The 20,736-nt window shown below is 35.6% G+C and overlaps 1 protein-coding gene across 1 annotated transcript in view; it reads left to right on the forward strand.

Annotated features, from left to right (window-relative positions):
• The window catches only part of SWT1 (SWT1 RNA endoribonuclease homolog), a 101,998-nt gene that overhangs the window by 64,881 nt on the left and 16,381 nt on the right, over window positions 1-20,736 (forward strand). Inside the window, 1 exon segment of the mRNA XM_036829500.1 lies at window positions 18,015-18,081. Within this exon segment, the coding sequence (XP_036685395.1) occupies window positions 18,015-18,081 (67 nt within the window).

A 20,736-nucleotide genomic window follows, 5' to 3' on the forward strand; every position in this document is an offset into this window, starting at 1 on the left:
GTGAAAATTCTTCTTTCCATGTCTTTTACCTCAGTTAGCTCATTATCTTCAAGGACAATCAAAATTAATTAGTGTAGACTCTCTCTTGTCTATACTTTTGCTTATGCTACCTGTTTTAAAGTGAGACTAGCCTGTAAGCTCTATAAGGACAAGAACTCTTTGTTTTGGTTTTTGATATATCCCCACCTCACCCAGGAGTTAATGTATAATGAATAATCAATTAGTACAGAAATAGAGAGAAAGAAACTGCCTGGTCACCTGGATCTTAACACCATGATTTCATAGTTTTGGAAGAGTTCATCCTCAAATTTGTAAGTTTAGGAATTTTATTTTACCAGTTTACTGAAAACTTACCGGACTCAACAGTAACCAAATTTAGAAGAAAGCAAGCTGATATATCAGAATGCCCATTTATTTATTTACATTGAAATCAGTAACTGCCAGCTGAACCTAAATATTTATAAATTAAGTGACTCCTAGAGGAAAGTTTACGCTGCAAACTAGATTACTACCAAGTTTTCTTGCTGACTGCTGGGGATGTTGACCTCAAGCTAAAGTAATCTCTTTTCTTCTCTGGAATTTTATTTGCCAAATAGTCAGGTCAGCCTTTCCCCTATACAGGGATATTCTTTTTCTTTAATCCCCTTTTCTAAGCTCTGTGCAAGCTACTACTTCTTGTCAATTATGTCAACTAATAGTTACCTGAAAATGTCAAAACACAACTGGTCAGATTTCAGTGTTATATTTACATTGCTTAAATTACATTCCTATTTCCCTAAGGTGCTATCTTGATGACTTTGATTAGAATTGGCTGATTACTAAGGTCTATCAGCAGCATGTTTGCACACCATGTCTTAGGGTTGGTATTAATCTCATGTGTTACATATCTAGAGGCATTTTGTATACTGAGTAGGAAAGTGGTCATAGAGCCATCTTCCCTGGGTTCATATCACTGCTCTATTACTTCCTAGGTTTCTGACCTGAGCAAGTTACTTAAAACCTTTTGTCCTCCGTTTTCTCAAAAATGGAGAAGTAAAAGTATCTTCTCATAGGATTAATGAGGAAGTGAATTACTGTATGTAAAGGACTTAGGACAATTTAGAACAGTACCTGACAAATAGTATATAAATTATTACTATTGCTGTTGTTTTGTTGTTATTATTCTTACTGATTTATATTTCAGAAAAAAAATTTTTTTTTGCCTTGGTTCTAAATTGTGGAGGTTTACTCTCTTTGGAAACCATACTCTCTGTGTGGACTAACTATAGGATCATTCTTATACTGTTCTTGTTCAGATGCAGCATTACCTTAGATTACTGTGTGTTTCATAACTGATCCTGTTGACAGTCCCTTTACTACTTTTTCCATATTAGTATCCTTTTTTCCTACTGTTAGCAGAACTTCTGGTTCCAGCATTAACTCCTTAATGCCTGGGCTATTGTGATCATCTACTAATAGGTCTCCTTGCCCTTAGGCTCCTTTGACAGTTCCTTAAACTCCTTAAATCATATTTTAATGGTTTCATTTTTTCCTTTGTTCAAAAACATTTATTTTCTCTTATTCCCCTCTGGTTCAAATACAGCCTTTCCAATTTGTCAGACAAGGCTTTTGACTGCTTGGTCCTAACATACCTTTTTAGTCTTATAGTCCTCTAGACTACTTTGTAGTTAAGCCAAATTAATTTTTTTGTGGTTTTCAAAGCAAGCCTTATGTTTTCTTAATTCTGAACCTTGACACAATATCTTCTCAGAGCTTGGAGTGACCTCTTAATCTACATGTATTTTTCAAAGTTTTATCCATTTGTCCAGTCCCAGTTCAGAAGCCACCTACTACAAACAGACTTTACAGTTGGTTTGTATTGAACCCTTAAGGTTCTTAGCACGTGTTGCCTCCCATTATAATTATTTGCAGACATTTTATCTCTGCTCCTAAATTGTGAACTCCATGAGGCAGGATCAATATCTTATTATATCCTTGGTATTCCTGAGATATCTTGCATGTTGCTTTGAACCCAGTACTATTTGATAATAGTAATAAATGAATAAATAAGTAACATTTACTAAGTAGTTAGTATGTCCCAGTCACTGTACATAGGTAAAGCTCTTTACCTATGTGATCTTATTTAATTCATACAATAACCCTCTCAAGAGATGCTACTGTTACCGAACCAGGCTCATTTGCCTTTCTCATAACGAGCCAAACGCTGAGGTGTCAAGGTTTGCAACAGAGAAAGAGTTGGTTCACGAGGCAGCCAAGTGAGGAGATGAGAGAACAGATTTCAGATCCACCTCCCTGAAGGCTGGGGGGCTTGGGGTATTTATGGGCAAAGTGTATAGGGTGGTCAGAAGTGCAGGGGAAGGTGACTGGAGGTAGGAAAAAGGTGCGGTAATTGCTGCTTTGCTCAGCCGTATCTGAATTACATGCTTCTTCATGGGATGCATGTTCAGAAAATGGCAGCGTTAGCATGCTCTGAAGATAGAGTTTTTGACCCTCTGACGTGGAAAGGTCATCCCCTGGACAAGCAAGTCTCTTCTGCGCAGACTCTGATTGGCCCCACTGGTTCCACACAGTTTCAGCCAGTTTTGTTTTACGAGCAGAGGGGTTTTTAACAAGCTGTTCCCTTATCTGCTCTTCTGTAAGACAAGCTCAAGAACTTCTGTTAGTCACCAGTTTCTATTAAACCTATGGGGCATGGTTTCAGGAAGGGTTTTTTAAGCCTGTGGGGGGCAGGCTTTCCCTATCACACCCATTTTACACATGGGGAAGTAGGATCACAGGGATTATATCATTGCCCAAGGTCACACAGTTTATACTTGGCAGAATGACTTATTGAAATTGGTCTGATTCTAGAGGGCTCACTTTTTAAATACACTAAACTTTCTGACTGAAAAAATTACTTTAAAGTTAGTTATATTCCAGAGGTATTTTTTAGTTGGTTTCATAGAACTTTAGAAAACTTCTAAGTTTAATTTAAAAGAATATTAAATGACTGATCAAAAAATACGAAATATCTTTGCCTTAGAAGGAAATTTTCCTTCTTTGTTTTTCCAAATTTGTCTTTTCTACCTTTCATTTTTCTGAGAGGAGAATGAGTACACTTACCTTGGTTGAAATGAATCTCCCAAAAAAGGTTTCCACTGGTAGATGGTCTTGTCTCTAGAGACAGAGTTAACAAATGAAACAACTGGGGTAACAAAAGCAGGAAAGAAAACTGTATCTGGGTGATATTGCTGACAGCCCCATGCAATTTGGAAGAGTGGTTAAGACCTGTCTTCAGGCTGGAATAAAAAATTCCATCCTGTGGAACGGTCAGACTAGGTCAAGGTTAAGTTAGCAGCCATGTACCAACACAGTGGGTTATTCATAGAAAAAAAAGTAGGTAAATTTGTTGTTTTGATGCATTTTAAAATATGTCATTTGCTTACATTTTTTACTTTGTAATGGATTAGATATGTATTTTAGAAATGCCTTAGAATTTATGATGCATAGTTGGATTGGAAACAGTATTACTAAGATTGAGAAGAGAAAGGAAAACAATGGTTATTTATTTTAGAGGAAGAGTGCACATGGTATCTTAGGTAGTACCAGAGGGATAATAAAGATATGTGAAACTATCCTTAAGCCCAAGGGGCAAATGTGATGTTAGAAATTTGAGGTAAAAACGCATAAGAAAGAAGCCTGGAACACACTGGAAATGAGTAGAGAACAAAGGACAAGGGAGGAAACAGGATGAAAAGATCCAAAACACTCGGGTTTGAACAGTGCTGGAGTGCTCGTGCCTTTTTAAATTGGCCATGCCTATGTAGCAAGGGTGGATTAGCCCAATTTATTATTACAGATCTGTAAAAGCAGACTGAAGTTGAATTATCAGAAAGATAGACTGAAAAGTTCCAGAGACTGGCAACACAAATATCTGGAAATTCCCTGGCGGTCCAGTGGTTAGGACTTGGCACTTCCACTGCCGGGGCCTGGGTTCCATCCCTGGTCGGGGAACTAAGATCCTGCCAGCCTCGTGGTTCGGCCAAGTTAAAAAAAAAAAAAAAAAAAAATCAAGGAAGGAAGGAGTTCCAAAAGAGAAGGAATCTTTAACAGTGTCTTGTTACTACTGAGAGGCCAAAAAAAAACCCAGTCCGTTAGATTGAGCAACATAGAAGTCGTTGGTGAATTTGTTGGTGGCAGTTTCATAAGAGTGTGGGGGCAGACGTTAAACATCAGTAGGCCAAGCGGGGACGGGGAAGTGAGGAACGGAGGCGGCAGAAGGACGTCGTGAAACTGCGGGAGGTCATGAGGCCAGGGGAAGAGACTGTGTTCCAGATTTCCTTGAGAAAACAGTCAAGTCAGTGTAAATGTTTCTTAGATAATATCAGTATATGAAAATATAAAACCATTCATAATAAACATCAGAGTTACGGCAAAGACAGTGATTTTGTAATAACGATACATGAAGTTATTCTTGACCCCTTCACTGCGGTGATTCTAAAGTCTTCTGGTTCCTCAAAAAGGCCTTTCTGCTAGGATTGGCCCTCTTATAAATGGAATCATACAGCATTTGTCCTTCTGTGACAGGCTTATTCCACTTACTACGATGTTTTCAAAGTTCATCCATGTTATAGCCTGTTGTAGCCAGAATTTCCTTTTAAAGCTCAGTAGTGTCCCACGTATGTGCCACATTTTCTTTATCCGTTCATCTGTTGGTGGACACTTAGGTTGCTTCTACTCCTTGGCCATTATGAGTAATGCTGCCGTGAACAAAGATGTACCGATATCTCTTTGAGTCCTTGCTTTCAGTTCTTTGGGGTACATACCCAGAAGTTGAACTGCTGGATTATGTGGTAATTCTATTTTTAAATTTTTTTGAGGAACCACATACTGTTTTCCATAGCAGTTACACCATTTTACATTCTCACTCACCAACAGTGCACTAGGCTTCCATTTTCTCCACATCCTCATCAACACCTGTTATTGTCTGTGTTTTTAAAAGTAGCCATCCGGGCTTCCCTGGTGGCGCAGTGGTTGAGAATCTGCCTGCCAATGCAGGGGACACGGGTTCGAGCCCTGGTCTGGGAAGATCCCACATGCCGCGGAGCAGCTGGGCCCGTGTGCCACACTTGCTGAGCCTGCGCGTCTGGAGCCTGTGCTCCGCAAAGAGAGGCCGCGATAATGAGAGGCCCGCGCACCGCGATGAAGAGTGACCCCCGCTTGCCGCAACTAGAGAAAGCCCTCGCACAGAAACGAAGACCCAACACAGCCATAAATAAATAAACCCAAAGGTTAAAAAAAAAAAAAAAAAAAAAAAAAAAGTAGCCATCCTAATGGGTGTGAGGTGGTATCTCGTGATTTGGTTTGCCTTCTTTTTATAAAAAGTCTAATGCATTTTAAAAGCTCTTTCAGTGTTGATTAGTTAAATGTATTTGTATTACAAAAGAGTTTTTTTATCTTCAATTTTTTTTCTCAGATTTATTCTAAATAGAACATTTCTCTAATGTTTTTGATCTATTACCAATGTCTATATATAGTGAGGTGTGCTTATAATAAGGCAGTAATAAAATTGTGTCTCAGCCCCAACTGGATATATTGAGATCTTACAGCACTAAATGGTGGGAGCACAAGATAACTCAGTCTTCTGTTTCTTTCACTATGAGCTCGTATCTTGGCTCTGCCCCTTCCCTGTGATCTAGAGAGGTCTTATTTGCCATGTTACAATGGAAGGATAGTAGGTACCTGGTAGTGAGGTGTGATTCATCAGCTAGGAAATAACATTCATAAAATATTAGGAGGAACTGTGATTATTATGCAGATTTAGCTGGCATATAGTGGGCATAGGACTCCCTGAAGACCTAGTTGTGAAGACCTAAATTGTGAAGACATCATTGAGCCCGATAGGGGCCTCAACACTAAGTAGAAGAGAAATGAGTTGGTTTTTCATACTTCTGGCCCCTTTCAGTACACTGTTAGTACTACGCCTGGAACTGGCCTCCAGCAGCACCGTCTCGAGTGGTAAGGTTATCTTTTAGCAAGAAGCATAATGCTATGAAGCAAAGCAAAGTAGTTATTTGGCAGCTAACTACTCAATGAATTCCACAACGGTCTCACATTATGGGAAGTGGTCCATCTTGCTTCTAACCTTGAGGTCCATGGCTCCTCAAAGCTGAGCCCCCAGTATTTAGGAATGTCAGCTGTATTCATTTGCTAGGGCTGCCATAAGGAAATACCACAGACTTGGGTGGCATAAACAACTGAAATTTGCTTTCTCACAGTTCTGGAGGCTGAAGTCCAAGATCAAGGTGCTGGCTGGGTTAGCTTCCTCTGAGGCCTCTCTCCTTGGCTTGCAGATGGCTGCCCTCTTGCTGCCTCTTCGTATAGTCATCCTTTTGTGCACGTGCATCCCTGGTGTCTCTGTGTATCAGAGTTCCTCTTATAAGGACACCTCTTATAAGGACAGTCAGATTGGATTAGGGCTCATCCTGATGGCCTCATTTTAACTTAATCACCTCTTTATAGGCATCTCCAAATATGGTCACATTCTGAGGTACTGGGGATTAGGACTTTGACATATGAATTTTGGGGGAACACAATTCAGCCCATAACAGTAGCCAAGGCCCACTAACAAAAATAAGTGCTGGATTTGAGGAAACTGGGAGTGTTGTGATAAAACTCTTGGGACACATGACAGCTGGCATTTTTCAGAATTTCCTGAATAATGGTATAGGATCCTAGGGTCTTCTGACCTAGCCTCACTAGACCAATCCAGATCCCTTTGCTAAAAAATGTCTCTTTAGTTATGAATGAAGAGCCATCCATCCAGTACTTGACCAGTGTATCACAGAAGGAGATGTGACAGAGGCTTGAATTGCACCTTGTCATAGACTCATTAGCTAAGGTAAGAATATGCTGCTTTGTGAACATAGTTAAGATTTTTCTGAAGATGGCTTTTAATTGAACACTAAACCTAATTAGTGAGATGGATTTTTGATACCACCACAAGCTGTCTTTTCGTCAGTCAGAGATTCTAAATATTTTAGGTTCATTTCCATGACCTTTCTGGGAATAAATTGTAGTACTGATGTCAGTTCCCATAATTCATATGAAGTCACATAAAGATAAAACTGAGACTAGGAATATGCATGTTTTGTCTGGGTTTGGCCAACACAGCTAAGCAAAAAGTTCAGTAATATGGCTGCAGCTGATTATCATAGAAACAACTTTTATTTCTAGGAGTGCTCCTGGATCCTGGTAATGTGAAGCAGTATGCTCTCATCTGGTTGGTAGCCAATGGGTAGGGCATAGTTCCTGTGTTTCTCCATGTTCAGATCATATTTTATAGATTATGTTCTGTATTGATAATAATCATGTTTTTGTTAGAGTTTGGCTCCACCTTTACCTTAATTGCAATAATTAGGGATTGAAAATGTTATTGGTTACATATTGGCCATCTTCTCTGCCTTTCATTTTTCTGGAATTCCCTTATTGATGTTTACATCAACATCCAAGACTAAAGAGAGAAGATTGTCACCATTCATATGGATCACGTAAAAGTTCACTGCTGGACAGACTTTACAAGGAGGTAACAAGTCCCCAGACGGTTTGAACTAAGTATTTATTTAGTTCTCAGTTGATAAGCTACAGTGATAATTGGGGGTGTTTTTTAAGATAAGAGGTAGAATAATAATAATAGCTAACATTTCGTTGAGCCAAGAACTGTTCCAAGTATGTTATACATACTAACTCATTTAATCCTCTTAACAGTCCTGGGAGATAAGTATTGTTATTGGCCATGTTATACATGAGAAACATAGGTGCAGAGAAGTAAAGTAATACACCTGATGCCACTCAGCTGGAAAGTGGTAGAACTATGATTTGAACTCAAGCAGACTGAGTCCAGAGACCATGATCATCATCATTATATCGTTATGCGTAAATGCCAATGTAGAAAATACATTGGCGGAAGAGGCTGGTGACCCATATAAGAGAATTAGTGGAAAGTGTATGGATATGTGGTGTTTTAACCTTTCTGCAAAATTAACAGAAAGCTGTAGTATTTGCCAGTATGTTCTGATTGTATGTATGTTTATGTGTAGCACACATGTAAGCCGTATAATCTTTTCCTTAATCTAAATGATATTTTCTTTCTGTAGAATTTGCTTTTATAATTAAATTTCAAATGTAGTCATTAAAATGACCTATAAACTCTCCTTGTTTCTACCACCAACTTTAAAAACAAATCTCCAGTGTTCTGAATAGATCAAATTTTAATTATTAATTGTATCCAAACTAGTCCAAAGTTCCTACATTTAATACCTATATCTACAAAATTCTTTGCTCTAAAGGGAAAACAGGAACATAAAATAATTTATTTTGTTTAAATTTAAGTTGTTTAACTTTATTTTTTTCTTTTTACCATTTTTAATTGCATATGGTGTTCTTTTAAAATCTGGGGCTGATGGATATCTTCCACTTGCATAGCTGATTTCACCAAATTAACTATAGAAAACATATGATTTTAATTTTGCTTGTAATAAAGGACCCCCAAAAATGTACTCTTAAGATCCAATACCTTTTTCCTGATGAGTATATCCTATTGTTAATTTTATAAACTTTCACCCAGTTTATCTGTAATACAACTTAAATTCATCATCAGCAAAATTCAGTTTGCATGTCACTGTATTAAAATAAGAGGAACATGGATGGAGCTAGAGATTATCATACTAAGTGAAGTAAGTCAGACAGAGAAAGACAAATATCATATGATATCACTTATATGTGGAATCTAAAGTATGATACAAATGAACTTATTTACAAAACAGAAACAGGCTCACAGACATAAAAAACAAACTTACGGTTATTAAAGGGGAAAAGGGGTGGGGGAGGGATAAGTTAGGAGTTTGGGGGTAGCAGATACAAACTACTATTTTGAAAAAAAAGAAGAAGAAAAAGGACAGAACTTTAGGGTCAGAATGATCTGAAGTTGAATCCTAGTTCCATCCATTTACTAACTCTGTCACCTAGATATGTTAATTAACCTTTTTTGTATTTGTTTCCTAATCTATAAAATGGAGTTTATAATAATTGCTTTATTAAATTGCAGAAATTAAAGGAGACAGCATTTGTTCCATCCCTGGCACTTGGTAGATGCTGAATAAATATTGTCCTCAATAAAGATGTAATAGTTGATTCATAGTAAAATTTAAGCTCTGAGTCAGTTCTTAGCTTTGGAGAATGTACAATGAGTTTTTGAAATAATGTTGTAAACAAACATTTTTACTTCATGTAATTACGTATTTTTTTTAAAATAAATTTATTTATTTCATTTATTTTATTTTTGGCTGCGTTGGGTCTTCGTTGTGGCGCGCGGGCTTCACATTGTGGTGGCTTCTCTTGTTGCGGAGCATGGGCTCTAGGCACGCGGGCTTCAGTAGTTGTGGCTCGTGGGCTCCAGAGCACAGGCTCAGTAGTTGTGGCGCACGGGCTTAGCTGCTCCACGGCATGTGGGATCTTCCTGGACCAGGGCTCGAACCCGTGTCCCCTGCCTTGGCAGGTGGATTCTTAACCACTGCGCCACCAGGGAAGCCCTAATTACATATTTTTAATCTAACTTCTTTATTGTGGTAAAATACATGTAAAATAAATTTACCGTTGTTACCATTTTTAAGTGTTCTTAAAAATGTATTAATGGGGTATTAAATACATTCATAATGTTGTGCAACTGTCACCGCCATCCATATCCATAACTCTTTTCATCTTGTATAACTGAAACTCTATTCCCATTAAATAGTAACTCCTCATTTCCGCTTCCTCCCCAGCCCCTGGTAGCCACCATTCTGCCCATCTATAATTTTGACTACTCCAGGTATATACACAAAAGAATTGAAAATAAGGTCTTGTTCCTGTGCAAAGGGCTTGCTGCCCGATTCGCATACAAGCCAGTACTATGACACCAGCTTTTGAGAAAAGGAAAGACTTTATTGTGAGGTTGACCAGCAAGGAAACAAGGAGGCACGGCTCTCAAATCTGTCTCATCAATCTGGGGTTTGGTCAAACTTTCATGAGTTAGGGGAAGAGGGTTGGTTTGAGCCCTGGTGGGGCAGGTTTCCATTGGAGGGCTTTGGAACTTGGCCGTTTATGGTAAGGTTAGGTAAAGGGGCTTCAGCACTGGATCTTCCTGAACAATGGACCCTTCACTTTTTTTTTTTTTGTTCTAATTTTTAATGAGCAGACATTACTCTTTTTTTTTTTAAATTTTATTACATTTTTAAAAATTTATTTTATTTATTTATTTTTGTATTTATTTTTGGCTGTGTTGGGTCTTCGTTTCTGTGCAAGGGCTTTCTCTAGTTGTGGCAAGTGGGGGCCACTCTTCATCGCGGTGCGCGGGCTTCTCACTATCGTGGCCTCTCTTGTTGTGGAGCACAGGCTCCAGATGCGCAGGCTCAGTAGTTGTGGCTCATGGGCCTAGTTGCTCCGCGGCATGTGGGATCTTCCCAGACCAGGGATCGAACCCGTGTCCCCTGCATTGGCAGGCAGATTCTCAACCACTGCACCACCAGGGAAGCCCGACCCTTCACTTCTGAAAGGGTTCTGGTCACATCTGGTCCTTTGGTTCTGTGGAGGGGAGAAACTTTGGTTCCAGGTGTTATTTGAGGTCAAAATTTTCTCTTCTGCGTGTGCTTCGGCTGCATGACTTGTGGTTTTGTTTTGTTGTCTCTGAAAAACAACTCAGTATCTTGTTAGATACAGGACAGGGCCAGTTTCGGCTGGTTCTGCAATTATAGTGTCAAAGAGATATTTACATACCTATGTTCATAGCAGCATTATTCACAGTAAGTAAAACATGAAAGTAACTCAAGTGTCTGTCAACAGAGGAATAGATAAGCAAAATGCGGTATATGGATAACAATGGAATATTATTCAGCCTTAAAAAGGAAGGAAATTCTGACATATGCTATAACATGGATGAACCCTGAGGACAGTATGCTAAGTAAAATAAGTCATATAATTAGTTTTTTGTTTTTTTTTTTCATGTAATGTCTGAAACATTTATATTAACATATTTCCATACAAATAACCCAATGAAAGTTTAGTATTAGTTGTTTTGTTTGTTTGTTTTTTTATACTGCAGGTTCTTATTAGGCATCAATTTTATACACATCAGTGTATACATGTCAATCCCAATCGCCCAATTCAGCACACCACCATCCCCACCCCACCGCAGTTTTCCCCTCTTGGTGTCCATATGTCCATTCTCTACATCTGTGTCTCAACTTCTGCCCTGCAAACTGGCTCATCTATACCATTTTTCTAGGTTCCACATACATGCATTAATATACGATATTTGTTTTTCTCTTTCTGACTTACTTCACTCTGTATGACAGTCTCTAGATCCATCCATGTTTCTACAAATGACCCAATTTCATTCCTTTTTATGGCTGAGTAATATTCCATTGTATATATGTACCACATCTTTATCCATTCGTCTGTTGATGGGCATTTAGGTTGCTTCCATGACCTGGCTATTGTAAATAGTGCTGCAATGAACATTGGGGTGCATGTGTCTTTTTGAATTACGGTTTTCTCTGGGTATATGCCCAGTAGTGGGATTGCTGGGTCATATGGTAATTCTATTTTTAGTTTTTTAAGGAACCTCCATATTGTTCTCCATAGTGGCTGTATCAATTTACATTCCCACCAACAGTGCAAGAGGGTTCCCTTTTCTCCACACCCTCTCCAGCATTTGTTGTTTGTAGATTTTCTGATGATGCCAATTCTAACAGGAGTGAGGTGATACCTCATTGTAGTTTTGATTTGCATTTCTCTAATAATTAGTGATGTTGAGCATCTTTTCATGTGCTTCGTGGCCGTCTCTATGTCTTCTTTGGAGAAATGTCTATTTAGATCTTCTGCCCATTTTTGGATTGAGGTGTTTGTTTCTTTAATATTGAGCTGAATGACCTGTTTATATATTTTGGAGATTAATCCTTTGTCCGTTGATTCGCTTGCAAATATTTTCTCCCATTCTGAGGGTTGTCTTTTCGTCTTGTTTATGGTTTCCTTTGCTGTGCAAAAGCTTTGAAGTTTCATTAGGTCCCATTTGTTTATTTTTGTTTTTATTTCCATTACTCTAGGAGGTGGATCAAAAAAGATCTTGCTGTGATTTATGTCAAAGAGTGTTCTTCCTATGTTTTCCTCTAAGAGTTTTATAGTGTCCGGTCTTATATTTAGGTCTCTAATCCATTTTGAGTTTATTTTTGTGTATGGTGTTAGGGAGTGTTCTAATTTCATTCTTTTACATGTAGCTGTCCAGTTTTCCCAGCACCACTTATTGAAGAGACTGTCTTTTCTCCATTGTATATCTTTGCCTCCTTTGTCATAGATTAGTTGACCATAGGTGCGTGGGTTAATCTCTGGGCTTTCTATCTTGTTCCATTGATCTATGTTTCTGTTTTTGTGCCAGTACCATATTGTCTTGATTACTGTAGCTTTGTAGTATAGTCTGAAGTCAGGGAGTCTGATTCCTCCAGCTCCATTTTTTTCCCTCAAGACTGCTTTGGCTATTCGGGGTCTTTTGTGTCTCCATACAAATTTTAAGATGATTTGTTCTAGCTCCGTAAAAAATGCCATTGATAATTTGATAGGGATTGCATTGAATCTGTAGATTGCTTTGGGTAGTATACTCATTTTCACAATGTTGATTCTTGCAATCCAAGAACATGGTATATCTCTCCATCTGTTGGTATCATCTTTAATTTCTTTCATCAGTGTCTTATAGTTTTCTGCATACAGGTCTTTTGTCTCCCTAGGTAGGTTTATTCCTAGGTATTTTATTCTTTTTGTTGCAATGGTAAATGGGAGTGTTTCCATAATTTCTCTTTCAGATTTTTCATCATTAGTGTATAGGAATGCAAGAGATTTCTGTGCATTAATTTTGTATCCTGCAACTTTACCATATTCATTAAGTAGCTCTAGCAGTTTTCTGGTGGCAGTTTTAGGATTCTCTATGTATGGTATCATGTCATCCGCAAACAGTGACAGTTTTACTTCTTCTTTTCCAATTTGTATTCCTTTTATTTCTTTTTCTTCTCTGATTGCCGTGGCTAGGACTTCCAGAACTATGTTGAATAATAGTGGTGAGAGTGGACATCCTTGTCTCGTTCCTGATCTTAGAGGAAATGCTTTCAGTTTTTCACCATTGAGAATGATGTTTGCTGTGGGTTTGTCATATATGGCCTTTATTATGTTGAGGTAGGTTCCCTCTATGCCCACTTTCTGGAGAGTTTTTATCAGAAATGGGTGTTGAATTTTGTCAAAAGCTTTTTCTGCATCTATTGAGATGATCATATGGTTTTTCTTCTTCAGTTTGTTAATATGGTGTATCACATTGATTGATTTGCGTATATTGAAGAATCCTTGCATCCCTGGGATAAATCCCACTTGATCGTGGTGTATGATCCTTTTAATGTGTTGTTGGATTTTGTTTGCTAGTATTTTGTTGAGGATTTTTGCATCTATATTCATCAGTGATATTGGTCTGTAATTTTCTTTTTTTTGTAGTGTCTTTGTCTGGTTTTGGTATCAGGGTGATGGTGGCCTCATAGAATGAGTTTGGGAGTGTTCCTTCCTCTGCAATTTTTTGGAAGAGTTTGAGAAGGATAGGTGTTAGCTCTTCTCTAAATGTTTGATAGAATTCACCTGTGAAGCCATCTGGTCCTGGACTTTTGTTTGTTGGAAGATTTTTAATCACAGTTTCAATTTCATTACTTGTGATTGGTCTGTTCATATTTTCTGTTTCTTCCTGGTTCAGTCTTGGAAGGTTATACCTTTCTAAAAATTTGTCCAGTATGCTAAGTAAAATAAGTCATATAATTAGTTTTTAAACTTATTTTTAATTTTCTTCAAACATGAAAATCTATTTAAAATATTATATTAATGTGAAACTGCCTTGCCAGCAGGGAACATAATTTATTCAGTTCTGTGGGATGTAAGTTAAGATTTATAAATATCCAAGAATATGCTCTCTCTTCTTTTGAATTTCTAGAATTAGATATTAAACTTGAATATTCTAGACTTATTTCCCCATTCCTGAGTCTGATGCTTTATTTCTCCTATATAGGAGAAAGGTTTTATTTGAATTTTTAAAATCCTTATTTAAAAATTAGTCCATTTTAACGCATTATTTGATTTTTTAATTTTAGTCAGATTATATTAACTTTTGTTTCTTTTTTAAATTTTTGAGTAGCATAGTCTTTTTTTCTTGATGAGATACATTGATATTTATCTAATATTGATGAGATGGAAATGAAATTTGTTTAACTCAGATTAACATGTTGCTTACTTAATGTTAATTGCTCGTAAATAAATAGAAAACTCAAAGTGCTTATGTGGTTAAGAGTCAGGGCTTGTTGGTTCTGCTACTGACTTCCTTTGTGGTTTTGAAAAAGATATAACAACTACAAAGATTTGGTGTTTGAACATACACAGAATAGTTTGCCAGAAGCATTTGATACAAGGCAAATTAAAGAGGTTTTTTCTGCTTACATATGAAATTCTTAAAAGATTTTAAAGAACTTTATTTCATTTGATTTCATAAGATCATTTAAGGCAAGAAGATGTGAGGGTTATCCTTTTTTGTTAGTGGAAAACGCATGGACTCCAGAGTCAAACCAATAGAGATTTAGGTACCTACCACAACTCTGTAATCTTGGGCAAGTTTTTTACAACCTTGAGCCTTGGTTTCTACACCTGAAAACTGGTTTTCATAGCACCTAATATTTATTGACATGTGCCAGGCATTGTGCTAATAAACATTTTGGTATTTTACATACATTATTTTATTTACTTCATATAATAACCTTATTCAGTAAATACTACTTTCTCCTCATTTCACAGGTGAGGAGCTGGGGTACAGAAAAGTAGGTAACTTGATCAACTTGGTTTGTAAATAATCTGCGAGCTGCAGATTAAATCCTACTTCAGTCTATTCCCTAATTCTGATTCCAAAATTCTAAAGTGAAATTTCAAGATTATAACAACTTGAAGATAGGCAACCATGTCTTTTAATTTTCTTTTATATTCCATAGCTCTTAGTATCATATACATTTGAGAAAATAGTATGCATTTGATATATACTTATTGATTGTTATGAATTTCTCTTGAAAAACAGATGTGGATATATTTATAAATTTAAAAATGGCCATTTTCTCTAATTCTTTAGGGCTAATTCTTTCTATTATTCTTTTTAAAAGTTGCCATTGAAGGGTAATTTTAGGATTTTCATACTAAGAGTCTTTTGTCTTTGTGCTGGTATTTTAAAAAGAAATGAGAAAGCTTTAGAGAAGGCTGACCTCTCAAGAATTTTTGTGTGGGGAATTACTAAGGCATGAAAGTCCATAAACCATTTTTCTCCATTTCATTTTTTGTGTATTTTCAACAAGCTGTACTTCTAGTTAGTAAAAGTTGGCAGTTTTTGTTTATACCAGGCCAAATTCCATTCTCATAAACTCAAAGTTCATTGGACATAATGAAGTCTAAATTCAACCCTAAATTGAGTGTATTTTAATAAATATTGTCTAGTCTCCTTGGGGCTCAATTTACCTCAAAACATTTTTCTTTTAATTGGTGTATAGTAGTTGTTTTACAGTGCTGTGTTTCTACTGTACAGTGAATCAAAACATTTTTAAGAGCAGCAAATTTTATAACAAATCCTATAATGTGTATCCTTGTTTTAAAAAATAACATGTACAATTTTATTCTGATTATAATAGTAATATATTTGTGAATGATGCTGACATCCCAATAAGCCTTTTTTCATTAGAATATAATTCTGTGATAATTTTTTCAAATCAAGTATTTAAGTTTGTACAATGTACATCATTGTACATCTCAGTAAATTTATTTATAAAAATAATTGAATTGTTAAAATGAGTGAATTTTATGTATGTAAACTGTACCTCAGTAAAACTGTTAAAAAAATAAAACCATGCTGGGAGTTTAAAATTTTTTCAATTTTTGCTAATTGGAAAACTAGGATGATGTAATTGTTTTCTTTATTTCATACTATGGCTATGACTTGTTGCTATAGATAAATGACTATTTTACCTAAAACTAGCTTTTCTGCAAAGTGTTTCAGGACAGAGAAATGTTAACTTTATTCTCTGGCAAAGAGCGTACTTTGCTTGAAATGTATAAGGCTCTCTTTTAAAACATCTTGTTTTATCTATTTTTTTTACCCTCTTTATGGACAGTTTGGATTATTTCCAAAGCTATAAAAAAGAATGGGTGTAAATTATTCTACATTGCTTATAGTTTGTTTACACTGGGTTACAAAGTTGGAACACACTATTTTTCCATTGCTTTTCTAGAAGATTGGTTTAGCTTATCTATATAGCTTTGTTCTCATATTTGAAAACAAATTATTTATGGACCCTCTCCAATGTATTTATCCTCTTGTTTTTTCTTTCTTTTTTTTGGTATTGAGATTGTGTCTTAAAATTACTTGTTGGGAGAATAATTTTTTCTATGAAACATTTTTAGGCAGATTTTTTTTCTTTGTTTTTTTTTTTGGCTGCACCGTGAGGCATGCGGGATCTTAGCTCCCCAACCAGGGATCAGACCCGTGCCCCTTGCATTGGGAGCACAGAGTCTTAAACCACTGGACCTCCAGGGAAGACCCATAGGCAGATATTTGTATGTTCTTAAAGATATTCTGTATGTGTCTCCTCCAAAAGAGTATGACCCATTTAAAAATTTGACTATATCCTGAGAAATTATTTATAAAAGCTCTCCCACAAGTCTGATGAGGGCCAACTTGTTTAAAGATCTAATTAAGTTTATTGAGATCAGTTAACTCTAATATCTGACAGCATCAAGCATTGGCAAGGATGTGAGAACCTAGAGACACTGTTGTAATTAAAAGGCACTTGGAATTTAAGAATTAATTGGGGTGGATTGATTTCTCATTCGTTAAATCATCATGCACTTATTCTGTGGCTTGAAACTATTAGGCATTAGATGGTAATAGTTGTTATTGTTACTATTTCATATATACATATATATAGTACTTGCTGTATATCAGACACTGTTATAAAGACTTTACAGTAACTTGTTTAATTCTCACTATAATCCTATGAAGTAAAGACTATCACCATCCCCATTTAGCAGATAAGGAAAATAAGTCGCACAGAACTCACTCAAGAACACAGAACCCAGGCAGACATTGCTCTTAACCACTTTACCATAATGAAAGGACTGCTTCCCTTTTCTTTCCCTTTTTTCAAAAGAAAAAAAATTCATCTTGAAAGAATTAAAAAAATACTTAGTATAAGAAAATGAGAATTAATACTTTACCGCTAGAGGGAGAAACATGGTCTTCCATTTCCTTTTTATTTCTTGTTTCCATTTTATGTTTTTATGTTATTTTTATGAGTCAGTGTTATTTCTAACACCTGACATAGTCTGATTACTAATGCTTTTTCATCAACTGCTACGCTGTTAGTTCAAACAGTATTATTTGAATTTAGTCACAGAATCTTTATTAGGATTTTTTTTTTATGTGTTTGATAGTTTATATCATTTGTCCACTTGGATTGGTTGCACATTTTTGTGGAAAATCTTTAAGCTTTATCTGCAGCTTAAAAGATAAGGAGTGTAAAGGTACTTTACATTTCTACCTACCTTTTGAAAAATCTATATCATTGTAACTCAAAATGTGAACTATAATTTCATGTTAGAATGCTAATGGTTGTTGATTAACTGATGATGTAAATATTAATATAAGTAAACAAAAATCTTTTAATAATTTGATATTTGATATCAATTGATAATCGATATTTGTTGAAGTAAGCTCATGGTTTTATAACTGTAATTGATAAATAAAACCCCCAAAAGGTTGTAAACATTTTAATAAGCTTATTATACAATAAGGTATCTCTCACAGTATGAACATGTGCTGGGAAAAACGTTCAAGGTATTGTTTTTTCTTAAATCATTCATTCCCCCTCCTTTGTTTTTATTTTATTTTTTAGGATTTTGGCACCCAATAGTAATTATCAAGATGTTGAGACCCTCTATAACTTCCTAATCAAGTATGAGGTAGGAGAAATATTTTTAAATGTTTATCATATTTCCATTATAATCAAGCTTTAATATAAACAAACATAGGTGTTCTAAAATGTAATCAAATGCTATTTAATTGATATTTGCTTTAAATTCTTGAATGCCACAGAAGTTTGCCAGTGACAGTCAGTTGTTTTTTTTTTTTTTTTTTTTTTCATTCTCTAAGTAAAAACATACAGTAGAGACCTATAATACACTTTCTCCAACACAGAATTGTTTCTCATCAGGGGTGCTGTTGGCATTTTGGACAGGTCATTTCTTCATTGTGTGGAACATTGCAGGATGCTTTAACATCTCTGCTCCTCAGATACTAAATGCCAGTAGCTCCCCCAGTCAGTGTGACAAGCAAAAATATCTTCCCACCGCACCCCACTCACATACCAAGATGGCCCTTAGGGAGGAAGAACCACCTCCGGTTGAGAACTACTGATTACTGAAAAAGAAAGCTATAATTTAGTTTCCTCCATAGCAGCAGCATAGACCCTGGAATTAAAGTTCTGGTGAGGCTCCAGTGTACTTTGTAAATTAATCTGCGTGCTTTTCTTATCCTTGTTGACCCAAGGAAAGTATTCTGTTGATCTTCAGTTTTTATTTGCCTAAAGTTCTTTACCCATGTGCCCATATATTCTTTCTTTTTAAGTGTGTGTGTGTTTAATTTTTAAAATACTCTAAATAAAGGAATATGACATATTTTCAGGTGTCACTTTTCTTATGGAGTCAAACTTCTTTAAATATATTTCTTCACTTTTATTCCTGGTTAGCTCTTTATTTAACTTTTTTATGCCACATCTTACGTTAAGAACCTAGTGACTAAGAACACAGACTCTGAAGTCAAACTACTCATGTTCAAATGTTGGTTTCTGCCACCTATTAACTGTATGATCTTAGATGAGTTATTTAATTCTCTTTGCCTCAGTTGCCTCATCTGTAAAATGGGAATAACATAAGTAGATAAATTATAGCTATTCTTTAAAGACTAAATAACTTAATATATATAAAGTGCTCCAAGCACAGAGTAAGTGTACAATAAGTGTTACTTATTTTATTTAAGGAAAGAGCGGTTGTTTACATGTACTTTTTAAATCATCTCTTTTGAGATGATTCAGTGAAATAATTATTTCATTATACTTTCTGAATTTCAAATTCAATAAAAATATATTTGTGGAAACAATGGGGACAATTTTAAAATCACATATCCTGAAAAAATCTGATATATAGGTCTTCGTTGGATTTAGTGCTTTCTGTTGCTGAGAGCATTAGGAGAAAATACCCACCTTGCTATTTATAAGAATATGTGGATCTGAGTCCCAAATTTTTAAAGTATTTCTCGTAGCAGAACTTCCTCCCCAATACCAGTTACTACATTGGATATATTTGTCTCACATCATAAACAGTGATACAACCATTTAAATTTTTTAAGATGTTTGGCTATTTTTATACTTAACCTTTGCCTTCTGATCTTGATTTTTGAAGAATTAAAAATAATATAGTCATTTCTGATATTTGGCATTCACTGTAAATAGTACAGCTAAGAATTAACGACACCAATTCCATAATCCATTTACAGTCACAACTCTAACGTTTACTGACGGAGGCATCTTTTAGCTCTTTGTTTTCTGGGAATTATTAAATGATATTTAATAACGTAATTTAAAATGTCCCAATATGAGTAATTTAAAATGTCTTGTATCAAAATTAATGAATAGAATGAAATGGTATATTTCAGGCTAGAACCTGTGATGTATGTCATGAATTTGTGTTTCAGTTTTCCTTTATTAGTCGTAGATTAACTGCTTACTTTATAAGTTATCTGCTGTAACCTGGAGCCACATCACACTTACACTCCAGCCACGTTCTGGGATAAGTGTCTAAATATACGTGGATGATTGTTTTTTTAAAGTAAAGATAAATCTAGATACTTTTTGCTAAAAATCTACTAATGGCTTCAAAAACTATTTTGTATTCATATTATATCAGGTTCAAAATCAGTTCTTCAGCTGATTTTTCTTAGCAGTTGATAGAGAATAGATTATTCCATTCATCTTCTGATCAAAGATCTGAAGTGTTGATTGTTGAAAGTTGCTGGCCTAAGTTTGGATACATTATAGGTCCTAGCATGTTGGGGCAATAGTGAAAATATCAAAGGCCCTTGAGACCAGGGCAGAACATGTAAAGAAATAGGAATTGGACTGGTCGATAAGTTAGCTCTAAAGGTATATTTTAGAACATTTTTGGAAGATTCTTTTAATAAAAATTATAAAGTACTTAAAAAATTAATCATGATCAATTATACACCAATTTCATAAATCATTAAATATAATAGTAAATATTATGTATAATTAAATAACATTAAATTGTATATAAATATATAATCCTAATTTTAAGTGAAAATTTAGGATTATATACATTTCAAATGTTATATTTAAAAACCATGTGTTTTTAACCTTCAGTGAATGGAACATTTTCTATACAAATACGGTGACCTTATGAAAATACTGAGGAAGCTCATAGAACTTTTGCAAATAAGCAAAACCCTAAGATCTATAGAAGACTTTCATGATATAAATCTTTAAAGTAGTGTTAATTAAATCTGGGTAGGAACATTTTTCCTCATCAAAAAACTGCATACGG

This window comes from Balaenoptera musculus, chromosome 1 (genome assembly GCF_009873245.2).
Source record: "Balaenoptera musculus isolate JJ_BM4_2016_0621 chromosome 1, mBalMus1.pri.v3, whole genome shotgun sequence".
Lineage (NCBI taxonomy): Eukaryota > Metazoa > Chordata > Mammalia > Artiodactyla > Balaenopteridae > Balaenoptera > Balaenoptera musculus.